The 16,443-nt window shown below is 42.0% G+C and overlaps 1 protein-coding gene across 7 annotated transcripts in view; it reads right to left on the bottom strand.

Annotated features, from left to right (window-relative positions):
- The window catches only part of Tfdp2 (transcription factor Dp-2), a 118,339-nt gene that overhangs the window by 34,477 nt on the left and 67,419 nt on the right, over positions 1 to 16,443 (bottom strand). For all 7 annotated transcript variants that reach the window (XM_036192397.1, XM_036192392.1, XM_036192394.1 and 4 more), the window contains one exon: positions 9,192 to 9,295. In XM_036192397.1, coding sequence (XP_036048290.1) covers positions 9,192 to 9,194 — 3 coding nt within the window. In that variant the 5' untranslated portion in view covers positions 9,195 to 9,295. The remainder of the gene's footprint in view (positions 1 to 9,191; positions 9,296 to 16,443) is intronic.

Below are 16,443 nucleotides of genomic sequence, written 5' to 3'. Positions count from 1 at the left end.
GTTTACTTTTTCTTTTGTTTCTACCTCAAGACCCAGCCATACCTCTCTTGGGCATATACCCAAGGAATGCTCAATCATACCACAAAGATACATGCTCAACTATGTTCATAGCAGCATTATCTGTAATAGCCAGAACCTGGAAACAACCTAGATGCCTGTCAACTGAAGAATGGATTAAGAAAATGTGGCACATATACACAGTGGAGTACTACTCATCAGAGAAAAACAATGACATCATGAGGTTTGCAGACAAATGGATGGAACTAGAAAATATCATCCTGAGTGAGGTAACCCAAACCCAGAAGGACAAACATGGTATGCACTCACTTATAAGTAGATACTAGATATAAAGCAAAGAACAATCGGACTGCAACCCACAGAACCAGGGAGGCTATATAGCAGGGGGGACCCTAGGATGACTGTGGCTTATAATAAGTTTTGGTTTTACTCAATTACTAGGCAAGCCTCAATGAAACATTTCACTATTAGGATAAGAATTTATACCGTATCAAGCTGATGATAGATAGATAAGATAGATAGATAGATAGATAGATAGATAAAAATGAAAAAAGAAAAAAGAAAAAGAAACAAAACAAATGCTGGATATGGTGGCACACAAATTCAATCCCAACACTAGAGGCAGAGGCAGGCAGAGCTCTGTGAGTTCAAGGCTAGCCTGGTCTACAGAGTAAGACCCCATCTCAAAAGCAAACCAAAACAAAACATAAGACAGACATGGATGTGCAAGACCTGCAGTACCTGTTGCACAAGAGGCTGAGGCAGAATTGTTCAGGAGTTCCAAGCAAGCCTGGGTAACCGAGTAATGCAAAAACAGTAAAAGTCAATCTACTTCCAAATGTAGAAAAATAAGTCAGGTGGACAACAAGTCAAAATATGCATATGTGTGTGTGTGTGTGTGTGTGTGTGTGTGTGTGTGTGTATATATATATATATATATATATATATATATATATATATATATATATATATATATATATATATATATCACCCCGTGGCTGGGGAGATGGCTCAGAGGTTAAGAGCACCGACTGCTCTTCCAGAGGTCTTGAGTTCAATTCCCAGCACCCACATGGTGGCTCACAACCATCTGCAATGAGATCTGGCACCCTCTTCTGTATATATAATAAATAAATAAAAATTAAAAAAAAAAATCACCCCTCACTCCCAAGACAGGATTTCTATGTGTAACAATTCTGGCTATTCCAGAACTCAGTTTGTAGATCAGGATGGCCTTGAACTCAAAGAGATCCACCTGACTCTGCCTCCCAAGCACTGGTATTAAAGGCATGTGGCACCACTGCCCAGGTGAATCAAAGCATATTTTATATCCTTGAACCTTAATTTTAAAATTCCAAATTCAAATAGGAGTTAAAAACATACCTCGAGGCTGACAAGAAGGCCATGTTAGATAAAGGTTGCTTTATCTAACCTATGACCACCAAGCCTAATGACTTGAGTCAGTTTAATCTCTGGAACCCACATGGTAGGTAAATGACTCCTCGAGTTCTCTGATCTCCACATGTACACACTGTGACACATGTGGACAGACATATATACATATGAAAATAAGTGTAAACATACCTCTAACTTTGAGCTAAGAGAAGGAAAAGGCATTTTAAATCTTAGAATCCTCAGAACCAAACCTCAAATATCTTTAATCTTGTCTGTCATTTCTAGGACAACTGATTAGTTAGGATAGGAAAATCAATGGTAACTAAATACCCTTAGAAAGAAGACTGGTTAGGGTTGGGGATTTAGCTCAGTGGTAGAGCACTTGCCTAGCAAGCGCAAGGCCCTGGGTTCAATCCTCAGCTAAAAAAAAAAAAAAAAAGATAAAGACTATTTAAAAAAAAGAAGACTGGTTAGACTGGTTATCTTCAAAACATCTCTGAAGCACTACTGCCATCTACAGTTAGGTAAATCTGAGCGCATATTTATTCTGAAAAAAAATTTTCATAATTATAAGGTATTATATTCAATTTATATAACATTTTTGTTTTCACTAAGTATATAATTTCTATTCTTCTGAAATAAGATAGCCATAAGATCATCATAATATACACATGAATACTCATAAGATATATATCCTTTATATGATAAGCTGTGAGAAAAGGTTGAGTCTCCTAACTAAAGCAAGTACTGCTAAGCTAGCTTCCCAGGTTTGAGAGATGGTTCAGCAGTTACTTGCTGCTCTTTCAGAAGACCCAAGTTAGGTTCTCAGCACCCATGCCAGCATCTTTAATTCCAACTCCAGGGGGCCAGTGCCCTCGTCTAACCTCTACCAGTTCCCCAGATCTGGTAACTAACCCAAGACTAGGACATCTGAAGTAAGTGTTCTAACACTGCTCTATCCCCCCAGACTAGACAATGATTAAAAGTGACAAGAAGAGCTGACAAATGGTTATTCAGCAGGTAATGGTGCTTGCTGCCAAGCCTGACCACCAGAATTCATTCCATGGAACCCAACATGGTAGGAGGAGAGAACTGACTCCCAAACAGTACTCTCACCTCTACACATGCACTTGAGTGTACACACACACACACACACACACACACACACACACACACACGGCCTTATAAAAAGAATTTTCAGTGGTTGTGAAACATACAAGCAAATAAATGAAAAAAAAAAAAAAAGGTGACAATAACCAGCCAGGTATGTGGAACACGTCTTTAATCCCAGGTGAATCTCTGAAAGTTTGAGGGAAGCCTGGTCTAGAGATCCAGACCGGCCAGGACTACATAATGAGATCTTGTCTCAAAAAATAAAATTTAGCCAGGCAGTGGTGCACACCTTTAATCTCAGCACTCAGGAGGCAGAGCCAGGCGGATGTCTGTGAATTCAAGGCTAGCCTGGTCTATAAAGAGAGATCAAGAACAGGCACCAAAACTACACAGAGAAACCCTGTCTTGAAAAACAAAACAAAACAAACCTTATATATTTATTAATTCATTTGTTTATTTAATGTACATGGGTGTTTTGTTTGTGTGTATATATATATATATATCTGTGTATCACTTGTATTCCTGGTGCTCATGGAAGCCAGAAGATGATTTCAGATCCCCAGCAACTGGAGTTACAGAGATGGTTGAGCACTGCCATGCAGATGCTAGGAATTGAACCCGTTCCTCTGGAAGAGCAGCCAGTGCTCTAAACCACTGAGCTCCAGCCCCTCAATTTAAATAAACTAATCAATTAAGATAAAAAATAATAAAGTGACAAAGGCATCAAAGAAAACAGAAGAAGCTGTAACTCCAGCACTTGGGAGGCTAATGCCAGATGATTCAAGGTCAGATTTGGCTAAGGAAGGAAAAAGAGTAATGAAGAAAGGGGAAGAAAACAAAGAGTTCTGGTATAACAGCAGGCAGGCTGTAGGGAATCAACACACTGGCAGACTACTAGACACCTTGTGGTAACAGGCAGTTACACTTCTTATGATAAGTGGGCACAAAAACAGGTAACCACGGGCAACTGTTAAGACCAATGACCATCAAGGTGACCATCCACGAACCTCTAGAATAGCTTATTGTAATTTAGCACACATAATAAGATCTCTGCTCAGGAAAGAAGCTGTAACAAACACATTTTGAGCAATATGCAAAACAGTAAACATTAAATTTTTACAGCTCCTCAAAAGCCACACGAATTCAAAAGCTTTCCTGGAAAAAGGATGACTATTTCAATCCTTTCCCATAACATTAAACATTCATCTCTGTTCCTGCCTACTCTGCCCTTGAGAGGGCCAACTCTGCGTCTTCTTTTCATGGCCATTCTACTTGTGGGACAGTTCTACTGTATTGCTTTTCCACAATAAACTTCCACTCTTCCTTGACTTCAAAACAAATCCATATCTAATTTCCAACCAGTGAGAAGCCACATAGCCAAAAGACAGTCCCGGAAAATGACAAGTCTCACATCATAGCAGCAGCATATTCAGAGTCTGGTGCAGCTTGATCTCTCCTTATTGATGCTTTTTGATGCTACCTGTACAGAAGGGCCTGGGGTCTAGTTCCTGAGCGGCAACTAGACATGCCCTGACAGCTTTGGAGGCCACTGAAGACAGACCTTGCTCTCAACATCAACTCTGAACCCCACCTATGGTTTCTCTACAAACACTACCAAGGAAATCTCTCAAGATTCAAAGTGCCATATAAAAAAGCAGAGCTGTCAAGGTAGGGCCCGTCAGAGGAAAGCTATGTCTGTTTGGTCAAAACAAAACAAAACAAACTAGAATCTGACTTCTAATTCACCCCAGATGAAAAAAAATGCTGTCTAAATCATTACATACTACTGTCCCCAGTTTTAAGAGTTAACCCAACTGGGGGTAGAGAGATGGATCAGCAGTTAAGAGCACTGGCTGCTCTATCAGAAGACACAGGTTCAATCCCCAGCACCCGCATGACAGCTCACAACTGTCTGCAACTCTAGTTCCAGAGGATATGACTACTTTTTCTTGCCTCGATGGGTACTGTACATAGGACATATATGTAGGCAAAACACCTATACACATTAAAAAAAGATAACGTAGTTTTTAAAACAGCCCTAATCCAGCTGGACCTGCCAGTATTCTGGCTAGGAAATCCTTCCTTAGAAAAGCTGATTAACTTGAAGATAAACTAAGTCTATAAAAGAATAATTATTTTCTTTTTCTTTCTTTTTTTTTTTTTTTTTCATTCAAGACAGGTGGTTACTCTATATAAAAGTCCTGGCTGTCTTAGAACTCACTTTGTAGACCAGGCTGGCCTCAAACCCACAAAAAACCATCTGCCTCTGCTTCCTGAGTGTTGGGATTAAAGGCATGCACCACCACTGTCCAGCAATAATTATCTTCTTTTTTTTTTTAATCTTTATTTTCCGGAGCTGAGGATCAAACCCAGGGCCTTGTGCTTCCTAGGCAAGCACTCTACCACTGAGCTAAATCCCCAACCCAATTATATTCTTAACGAGATAACGCACCTACATATCTCTAGAGCCTCTCTCCTTCAATGCAGCTACTTGTATATCTTCATTGTTACATCTCCCAACCCCACGTATCTCTAGCCAGTGGCCATATGGAGGATATAAACTGTGCTAAACTTGACTTCTGGGCACCAGGACTCACAATTTCCCTTAACACTACCATCTCCTTCAAGCCAGGGACCTTGACTTAACTGAAGAGAGGGAGGGAGGGAGGGAGGGAGGGAGGGAGGGAGGGAGGGAGGGAGAGAGGGAGGGAGGGAAACAAAGCGGCACAGCAGAACTGGACACACAGATTCCTGACCAGGTGTGCTGCTAAACGGCCAGGTATAGCGTCCCAGGGCCTCTAGGCAGCTGCTTCTGTAATAGGGCGGAGGCACTACACACATACTGTAATCAGGGTTAACTGTTTTTAGCAAGTTGCTCCCGAGGAACTTGGATGCCCATCAGAAACATGGAAGGTTATAGATCCGTCAGATCTCAGACCACACCATCTTCACAGGGGGATGTAGGATCTAAACTGTGGAATGCTTTCCCCATGCACTCCGATGCTAGAGAGAAGGATGGGGAAATTTGGGGGACAGGAAGCAGCTCATACCCCAGGAGCTGATTAAAGTCTCCTGCCAAATGAAAAGTAAGAACTCCTGAACAATCAACATTTGCTATGAAGGTTGCTAACACAGAAATAATATTTCCATCATATGTGGACATTTTATCTTAAGGTAACAAATAAATTAGGCCTAAAATCTGAAAGTATATGACCTTGGGTAGGCCCCCATTCCACTCCTCCGACATTGCCTGAGAACCTCAAATGAAACTGTTTCCTGCATTTCTGTGGGCTAGGATTTTATATTATCAACTATCAGGTGTCCCCCAGGAAACACCCAGTAATAATATACTAACTTCAAATGCCACAAAAATGCTATATCTAACCACTGTACAAACCAGAAGCTGCTACTCTCTTAGAGAATCCTATAACCATACTATCTAGTATGCCTTACTTTATTCTGAGCGTCTCTTTCACAACCCCGATGCTTACACCTATCTTAAAATATCTTTAATAACAGGGCTGGAGAGAAGGCGTGGTTAAGAGCACTCACTGCTTTTCCAGGACTCAGGTGTGATTCCCAGCACCCACATAGTCACTTACAACAGCCTGTTAATGTAGTTTCTGGAGATCTCACATCCTCTTCTGATCTCTACGGGCACTGCCCGAACACAGTGCGCAAACAGACACATAGGGAAAATAGCCGTTCACATAAAATTAAATATGGTCTCTTTAATAAAAATCCCCAATTTTACTTCATTAAGTGGTTAGTCCTGAAGTTCTTTTCAGTGTGGAAGCCACAAATTCAGGTTTGGCCCAAGTTAAATCCTTAAAATTCCAAGAAAATTAATCAGGTTGCTCCCCTTAAGCATTCTAATGAGGTCTCTCCAGAGTGGCCATAACCCTGTACTGGTTATCTACCTGGTCCCTGAGGGGTTCTTTGAAATCTAGGTGGAATCAGCATTCTGTTGCCTACTAGAGATGGACACATGGACACTGCTGCCAAGATATTGTTATCTGCACCCTCTGAAGGCCTGACTACTATGCCTGCATTGGACAGAGGTACCTTAGAGCCACACATGCAATGATGAAGGAATATCTCCCAGAACTGAAGGTGGTAGTGGCAGGCATGCCCATGCTCCTCTTCTTCTTCCTTCCCTATAGTCTAGGACATTGGATGGAGAGGAATGCCTTCAGCTTCAGTACCTTCTTGTCACCAGTTTTCACACCTCCATCTTTTATGTCCACTAACAAAAGGTCATTTGGCCATCTCCTTACTGCTCTGTTCAGAAGAGCTTTTTAACTCTCCCGATTTAAAGTATGACCAGCAGGGTGGTACCTATAATCACAGCACTCGGAAGGCTGAGGCAGTTGGCTGGCCAGGGCTACACTTTAGAAACTACCTCTAACCAACTCCTCAACCAACCAACAAAGCACAAACGTCTACAAGAAAATAATCCAAACAAAGTAAGGCTGAGAATTTTCCAAATCCTTAAAGTTTTGTTTCCCTCTGATTATAAACTTGTTAACTCCTTCTCAAATATTTCTATCATCAGTAAAGAGAAGTAATAACTACACCCCCCCCAGCACGCTATACCTTACTTCACTACTCCTCAGCTCTTCCTTCTACAAAACACCAGGACTACATACATACTTCAGTCAAGCTCTTTGCCATCTTTAATAGGATGGCTTTCTTTCACTTTCCAATGTTTCTAATTTCTACCAGGAACCCGGTCAGAATGTTTTCCCTAAGCACCCAGGAGGCTGAAGCAGGATAACCAGGAGCTCAGTCATCCTATCTAAGAAAGGAAAGGGCTCTCCAAATATAGGCATATTCTAAGTGTACCATATGCATAAAAATCTGTTTCATTTTAGTACTTACATGATTACATTTCAAAGTGCAGACTTTAGCTAAGTGTCTCATCTCATCTGTGCCTACTTTAGTGGCTGAGAGGGGACAAATGCTTAGCCACTGTCTGAGCTACTTTCAAATTCGGACAATTTATTTGAGTCTTCGTCTCTATGGGGTTTGGAGATAGATGACATTTTTCACATACTTTTACAGTAAATTGTTTTTATCTTTAAGTTGAATTTTGCAGATGATTAACTGTCTTCACCTGACCAAAAAAAAGTCGTTCTTATAACACCTTTTAAAGACTTCCTGAAACCAGTAAGAATGCAAAAAGATAGTTCTACCTAAACTTTGCATTCAACATAATCCACAGAATGCTCTGTTACAGACAAAATTTACTGGTACTATTCTATAATAAAAAGATATAAACAGGGGCTGGAGAGATGGCTCAGTGGTAATAGCACCGACTGCTCTTCCAGAGGTCCTGAGTTTGATTCCCAGCAATCACATGGTGGCTCACAACAACCTGTAATAAAATCTGGTGCTCTCTTCTGGCCTGCAAGGACACATACAGGCTATACATTGTATACGTAATTAATAAATAAAATCTTAAAAAAAAAAGATATAAACACTGACAATGAAGAATTATCCTTTAATATTTAAATATAGTTCCTTTGAAATGATTCGGGGTAAAGGTATCTGTCATCAAGCCTGACAACCTGAGTTTTGATCCCAGGAAAGAGTAATTTAATGCAGCTGATATTATAAACAAGTTTTTCTGAGAGTGCTCCATATTTCTAGGTCTAGCAGAGTTAATGAATGCCTCTAGAGAAACACATATTATTTTTCATTCACTGTTTCTAGGGTTAAGAATTAGAATGGCCAGGTTGGAGATTTAGCTCAGTGGTAGAGCGCTTGCCTGGCAAGCATAGGGCCCTGGGTTCGATCCTCAGCTCAAAAACAGAAAAGAAAAAAAATTTAAGCCGGGCGGTGGTGGTACACTCCTTTAATCCCAGCACTTGGGGAGGCAGAGCCAATCGGATCTCTGTGAGTTCAAGGCCAGCCTGGGCTACCAAGTGAGTTCCAGGAAAGGTGCAAAACTACACAGAGAAACCCTGTCTTGAAAAACCAAAAAAAAAAAAAAAAGAATTAGAATGGCCTACTGTTGTGTCCCCCCTCCCCTTCCTGTCCCTGTTCTTCCCCCCTCTTTGCTGGGTCCCTCTCTCCCTCCAGACAGGGTTGCACTATGCAGTCCCCCGATTACTCGGAACTCACTAGGTGGACAGGTTATCCTGAAACTCTCCTGTCTCTGCCTCCCAATGCAAGTTCAAATATAAGCTGGCCTACAATAATCTTTTAATGGAAACAATTGAAATCTATAGCTCCAGCTATAAATTCAACTTAATTATAGTGGCGCACATATATAAATTCAGTTACACAACCAATTTATATGAGAATTCATGGTTTTCACAAAGGTTATTTTATAGGAAAATGAAAAAGAAAACAGAAGGCAGGTAGAATATAATAATTTCAAGTTAATTAAACAACAAAGGAGATACTGCATAAAGGGAGCAAAAACCTTAATAGTACACTCAGAACCCACAGATTAAAATGTTAAAACTAAACATTAAGAGCATAAAAACTTTTATTAATATTTAATCAATTACAAGCACAGAAAAGTAAAACTTTTATTTAGAGTAAATGAGATAACTAAAATTAAAGAGAGTATCTGCCAAACATCTTCAGCGTAATTATTCTATACATTAGTCTTGCCTAAGCACAGTGTCAATCATAAGATTTGATAGTTTTCTTACCATTTGGGGTCCAACATTCACATTGATTGGCCCTAAGGTTTTCGGTAAAATCTTTGTTGGTGAGTTGGTGCTGGAGACTGGAAACGCAACAAGCGAAATGTTACCTGAAAGGACAGCAAAACCGGACGTCAGTGCTCTGCAGTGTCAAGCTGGCACCAGCGGTCCTATCCCATTCTGCTAGTTTACATTTAGATACTTACTAGACCTGGGGCAATGGTACACACTTTTCATCCCAGCACTTGGCAGGGGGAGGCAGGCAGATCTGAGTTCCAGGACAGCCAGGGATACACAGAGAAACCCTGTGTCAAAAAAACCAAAGAAACAAAACAAACTAACAACAACAAAACCAAGAAGTATTAACTGAAAATACATATAAACCTCTTTGTTGGAGTGAGTTTAATCAGTTCTGTTAAATATTATTTGTATTTTACAGGAAATTTATAAAATAGTTTGTCTACTTAACAACAACAGCAAAAAAGTTGCAGCATCATAAAACAGGTGTTTTATGCAGGTACTTTACAATATTTTTGTGATGATGTTACTGTACCAGAAACATTTTCTTTTGTTACTTGCTTTTTAAACTTAGCCACTTGAGAAAAAAAAAATCTGACTTGGCAGTAGGGGTGTGTAACCTTTAATCCCAGCACTTGGGAGGCAGAGGTAGGCAGACCTCCAGGTTTAAGGCCAGCCTGGTCTACATAGTGAGTTCCAGGACAGCCAGGGCTACATAGAAAAACTTAAAAAAAAAAAAAAAAAAAAAAAAAAGTCTGTTTATGGCCAGTTTGCCTCAAACCCATTCCAAGTTGTGTATTTGTTTTCCAATGAAAAATTACAATACACGCCAGGCAGTGGCAGCGCATGCCTGTAATCCCAGCACTCGGGAGGCAGAGGCAGGTGGATCTCTGAGTTTGAGGCCAGCCTGGGCTACAGAGCTAGTCCAGGACAGGTTCCAAAGCTATTCAGAGAAACCCTGTCTCAAAAAAACAAAACAAAACAAAATTACAATACACAAAACCAGATGGATCTTTATTACATAATGTATAAAGTATAATGTGAACATAAAGTATCCAAATTTATAGTATAATCATAGTAAAATTTATGGTTTTATTAGCATATATTAATTATACTTAATGATTTCCAGTATGACATTTTCTTATATGCATACTGTATTTGAGTATATTTACCTGCTCTTCATACCCTCTCCTGTCTTTCTCCAACTCCTACTTACCTATTTCATTTCATGGCTTTTTTTTTCTTTTTTGTGACCCAATGAGTTTCATTATAGGTGGCAGGTTATTTGTAGGAGCATGGGTACCTTTCCAGAGTCGTGCCACTGAAGAAAACACCTCCCCCTCCTCCAATAATCATTCATGACCTAGAGCCCCTTGGTGGGAAGCTCATGAGTCCCTCTCCCCACTCCATGATGAGATGCTGACGGCCCCTAATGTGTAGGTCTTCTATAGGTCATCCTAGCCATGTCACATTCAGAAGACATTGCCTAATACTCTGCCCGACCTTTGGCCCTTCCGCTCTTTCGAGCCCTCCTCCTACAATGCTCCTGAGTCTTGGACGGGGTGAGATAGAAGCTCCACTTACACATGGACATTAGACAGTTTCTTGTCTCAGCATCAGGAGAGACGTGAGTGTCTGCAGTTTCTGCCCCCTGCTTCAAAAAAGCAGCTTCTGTGACCAAAGCTGAAGCAGCTGCGGTTCATGTTTTCAGAATGCCAAGTGGATAGATTTGGGGCCTTTGTTGTTGTGAGCCTAGCCTTTAATGGCTGAGCCATCTCTGCGACCCTTTTTAATATTTAGAAAAAATAACTAGTTTTGTTATTTGTTGTTGTTTTGAGATGTTTCAATCAAAACCAAAGTATCACATATTCTAAGCCAGTGCTGTACTGCTGAACCTGAGGAAGCTGTGGCTTGTTCTGCTTCTCTGATCTTCCAGCGTTCACCCCAATAACTGGCCTCGGGATTGATCATATTAATAAGACTCTTTAAGATTCCTGCTACATGAACCCCCCCCCAACCCCAGCTACATAGTCATAGATAGAATCAGGAAGATTGATGCAGTGATTTCAAGTGGCCTTAACACTTTACAATTACAAGCTAATTTAGCAAAGTAGTTCCAAAACACAGACAAAACCAAACACACTTCCCTCAAACAAAAACAGTCCATTATATTTTAAATTACAACAATTACTAAACTTTCATGGACTAACAGCTTCTCATGTTTCACTTAGAAGCTAACAATACAATCAAAAAGGACATCACCCACAAAGGAAGTCAAAAGGCAGCCAGAACTAAAATGATACCTCGGGGAAAACCAGAAACTAACATTTAAGAACTGACTAGAAAGACACCTCTTTTAGTTTCCTTCTTTAGATGATCTATATCCTCAAACTTCCAAAGCCTGATCATATGCAGGCATGGTGGCACACACCTTTCCTCTCAGCACTTGGGAGGCAGAGGCAGGTGGATCTCTGTGAGTTCAAGGCCATCCTGGTCTACACAGTGAGTTCCAGGACAGCCAAGGCTATACTGTGAGAACTTATCTCAAAAAACTAGAACCAACAAAAAGCCTGATCACACTCCTTAATCTCTCTCACTTCTCAGTCGTCAGCAGACACCCATCACCTAGTTCAGTAGGGAAACCAGAGTATCCACACAAAATTACACCACATCCTCTTGTCTGTAAACAATTTGTGCTTTCCTTCATTACTTCTCTTTCAATTGCAGTATTTCTCATTTCTTTTTATAAATTTAATATTTATATGTATGAGTGTTCTGCCAGCCTGTGTCTGTGTACCATGTATGCTTAGTGCCTGCAGAAGCCAGCAGAGGGTGCCAGATCCCCTGGAATTGAAGTTACAGACAGTTGTGAACCACCTCGTAGGTGCTGGGAATCAAACCTGGGTGCTGAAGAGCAGCCAGCTCTTAACCACTCAGCCACCTCTTCCTCCCCCAAGTCTTACATGAATGACTTCCTTCCTCTCTGCTGCTTGCATTTTCCCTCAGGGATCTCATTAATGCTTAAGGAACAGCTTTTCTACACAAAGAAACTCAAGTTCAATGAAGTGGTTAAATCCAAGGTCAAGTCTCAACTGTCAGCCCCAGGTAACCTCTCGGCGGTATTTCACATGCTGTGACCACACTCCTGGGAAACTATCTGTTGTTGGTGTCTGAGCTACTCCTCTCCTAGTTTTTCCTAGCCAACTGGCAGTTCCAGTTCTGGATGGCTGGCTCTCCTCTCTGAACGGTTCTGGAGCCCTCAGCTCCAGTCTTCCCCCTCTACCTTTCCTAACTGATAAACAGCTCTCAGTCTCACGTCTTTAAATATGCCGGAGAGTCTGGTGTTTCTATGGATTACACTTAGGTTAGGAGTTTGTCAACATGACACAATTGAGTCATCTGAGATGAGGAAACTCAATCGAGAAAATGCCTTCATAGGACTGGCCTGGAAGCAAGCCTCTTTCTCCCCCGGGTTGACCTAAGCTATGCTCTTTATCATAGCAATAGAAAACAAACTCAGATAATTCACACAGCCAGCTGTCTCCTTATAGCTCCATTTTGATGCTGACAAGTATCCAAACTTAACTTATATAAAAGGCTAACTGCTGAATATTCCTACCCTGCCCCCAAAATGTCATTTTCCATTTCAATAAACGTCTATTCTTCAACTGTCCAGATAAAAAAGATCATCACTGATTCCTCACTTATAGCCCATACTTAATCCATTTATAAATCCTGCTGATTAGATAGTTAACTGTCTCTTAACTACAACTACTTCTCATACCCTCTACTATTACCACTCTGGTCCAATTCATCACCTCTTGTTGGGTTACTGTAATAACTTCTAGTTCACCTGAATTAAATTCAATTCAAATTTAAAAACTAAACCAAGTCAGGCATGATGGTATATACCTATAAGTTCAGCACTCAAGAGCTACAGGTAGAAGGATCAGGAGTTCAAGGTCATCCTCAATTCTAGGCCAGCTTGGGTTACAGGAAACCCTGTCTTGTAACACAAAGACACCCTAGCACTTGGGAGGCAGAGACAGAAGGACCTCTGTGAATTTAAGGTCAGCTTGGTCTAAATAGCAAGTTGCAGGCCAGTCAGAGCTACCTAGTAAGATCTGTCTAAAATACAAAACAAATAAACAAAAAAATAAGGACAAAAACTAAAGCCTTTTCTCATTAAGCACAAGCTTACTGTTGTGCAGTATTGTGTTTCATTTCACTTTAAACATTCAGTCATCTAAATTTAGATGTGCTGTTACACTTGGAAGGCAGAGGCAGTCAGATCTGAGTTGGAGGCCAGCCTAATTGACACAGTGAGTTCCAGGACAGCCAGGGCTATTGTGGATAGACCCTGTGTGTGTGTGTGTGTGTGTGTGTGTGTGTGTGTGTGAGAGAGAGAGAGAGAGAGAGAGAAAGGAAGGAAGGATTTATCCTTAAAATTCACATGACAACTCAAGGCTGAAGCCATAGACTTCAGGTAAGGTCTTGAGCTGACCCAGGGTACTCAAGTTCCATGATGGAACCCAGAACCAATTCAAGGACAGGTCCACAGGTTCAGGAAGCTCCCCAGCTTTCAGAGGAAGCTGAGGACTCAGGCAGGAGGCTGGAGCTAACACCAGATAAAAGGACCAAGGTTGGAGCCTTCAGCCCTGAATACCAGTCCCACGGGGCAAAGCACTCCCTCAACCTGACATGACCATGACTCAGTCCTCTCCTGAACACTGTTATCACCTCCTGTGATCTGATTTTTTTTAAAGATTATTTATTTATTATGTATACCGAAGAGGGTGCCAGATCTCATTACAGGTGGTTGTAAGCCGCCATGTGGGTGCTGGGAATTGAACTCAGGACCTCTGGAAGAGCAGTCGGTATTCTTAACCACTAAGCCATCTCTCCAGCCCTGTGATCTGAATTTTTACCAAGAAAGGAAAACTAACAAATTCCAAATGCACAAGTGCACAAACAAAAACAACACCCAAAACCAAAATAGCATGTCTTTTCCAAAAATTACTATTCCCATAGTAATGCTCCCAGTGAGAACTATTTGGAAAACCTTCCAAAGAATTCAAAAGAATATAAGCATATGCAAACAACTCAAAGACGACATGAATTCACTTCAAAAGGAAAAATAAAAGAGCTGAATGAAATAAAGAAGTAAACTCATGATATGGAAATAGAATTTGATAAAGAGAATTTCTAAAGACCAAACTGAAATGATGTTAGAAATAAAATGTGGGGAAAAAAAAGGGTGGGAGGTGGTGGTGCATGCCTTTAATCCCTGCCAATTGGGAGGCAGAGGCAGGTGGATCTCAGTGAGTTCAAGGGCAGCCTGGTCTGTCTATAAAGTGAGTTCCAGGACAGCCAGAACTGTTATACAGGGAAACCTTGTCTTGAGAAACCAAAAATAGAAAAATAAAAAAATTAAGCCAAGGGGCTCTGAGGAAAAGCATGTTCCTTCCCAGTGCCAAGAGACCCACACAGGCCCACCAGGGGCTTCAAGGAGAAAAAACATGAGCCTACTGCCGGGCAGATGGGGTGCTGTTACAGTGAGCAAATGTGTGCCATCTGAAGAAGTGAAAGTGGCGAAGAGCAGGCTGAAGTGGGTGGCTTGACTGGCACTCAATGACAGGACGATGTCTGGGTCTGGGCTGCTTCGAGGCCCACGCCTAGTCATGGCTCTGATGCAGCCAGTCTGTGCTGATGTCGATGTCCTTGGTACCACCAAAGGCAGAGACATAGGGCTGTGCAGAGTTGGTCCTGCTCCTCACTGGCTGCAACACTAGGGAGAACTGGCTCTGTACCTCATGGCTGCAGAGCTCAGGAGACAGGGCCCTAACATCTCACCTGGGCAGCACAGTAGAGCTGACTCTGTTCATAGGCTCATAGGAGATCTGGCCCTGAGGGCATAAGGATGGGAGAGCAGGTCACGACCCTCTTGTCTGCCATGTGGTAGCATGGGTGAGGGAAAGATGCCTTCCTCACACAGAAGGTGGGAGACCTGACCCAACTCATCACCAACTGCAGCATTCAGGAGAACAGGCCCTGCACCTCACCTGGGCAGTACAGTAGAATAGACAGACCCTGTTGACAGGGGCAAAGGTAAGCCAGCCCTGAGGACATGAGAGTGGGATAGCTGGTACTGCCTCCTTCATCTGCAGTGTGCTGGTAGAAGTAAGGGAAAGATGCCCTCTCCCTTTGCCCCTACGGTTTCCAGATGACAAGGAAGCTGACCCCTTACTAGCTCAACACTTGGAAAACAGGCCCTGTACCTTATCTGTGCAGTATAGTAGAGCTGATCCAATTGACAAGGGCACAGGTGAGGTGGCCCAAGAAAATGAAATCTGCCATATGGCAGAAGGATGAGGTAGAGATGCTCCTTCCATCAATATCTGAGACAAGTGGGAGTGCTGCCCCTGCCCACCACCAGCTGCAACACAAGCCCTGAACCTCACCTGGGCAGCACAATAAAGCCAACCCTGTCGGTGGAGCTGTGGGTGAGCCAGCCTCAAAGCTGTGAGCAAGGGAGAGCTGCCCCGCCCCTTATCAGCTGCAGCACTCGGGAGAGTGGCCCTACTACACCTTGACTGGGCAACACACTAGAGCTGGCCCTGAAAGTGTAGGTGTGGGAGAACTGACCCTGAGGATGTGAAGGCGGCAGAGTTGATTCCAACCCTTGCTCATTGCTGTAAGGGGTGAACTGGCCAGGGCAATGCTGGAGAGCTCACCCATGTCTTTGGATGTAGTCAACTTCGTAAATCTTTTCTCTTAAAGATTTTAATTTGAGGGGTTGGGGATTTAGCTCAGTGGTAGAGTGCTTGCCTAGCAAGCGCAAGGCCCTGGGTTCAATCCTCAGCTCCACAAAAAAAGAAAAATTTTAATTTGAAGCCAGACGGCGTTGGCGCTTGCCTTTAATCCCAGCACTTGGGAGGCAGAGGCAGGCAGATCTGTGAGTTCGAGGCCAGCCTGGTCTACTGAGGGAGATCCAGGAAAGGTGCAAAGCTATACAGAGAAACCCTGCCTTGAAAAACCAAAAAAGAAAAAAAAGAAAATGAAGGATGTCAAAGTAATGTTGGTTTACTTTTGTTCTCCAATCTGAAGTACACACCACATGTGGGTAAACGGATGGACAGGCAGATGGACAAGACAGACACATGGTCATAGTTTACTTATTTTAACAAGTTGTATTTCCAGTTGTAGACTATTATAAATTATCAATATAGGCAGTAAGTTT

This window comes from Onychomys torridus, chromosome 7, assembly GCF_903995425.1.
Source record: "Onychomys torridus chromosome 7, mOncTor1.1, whole genome shotgun sequence".
In the NCBI taxonomy this organism is placed as follows: domain Eukaryota; kingdom Metazoa; phylum Chordata; class Mammalia; order Rodentia; family Cricetidae; genus Onychomys; species Onychomys torridus.
Note: the sequence above shows the minus strand (reverse complement) of the source record. Positions and strands in the feature narration are given on the sequence as shown.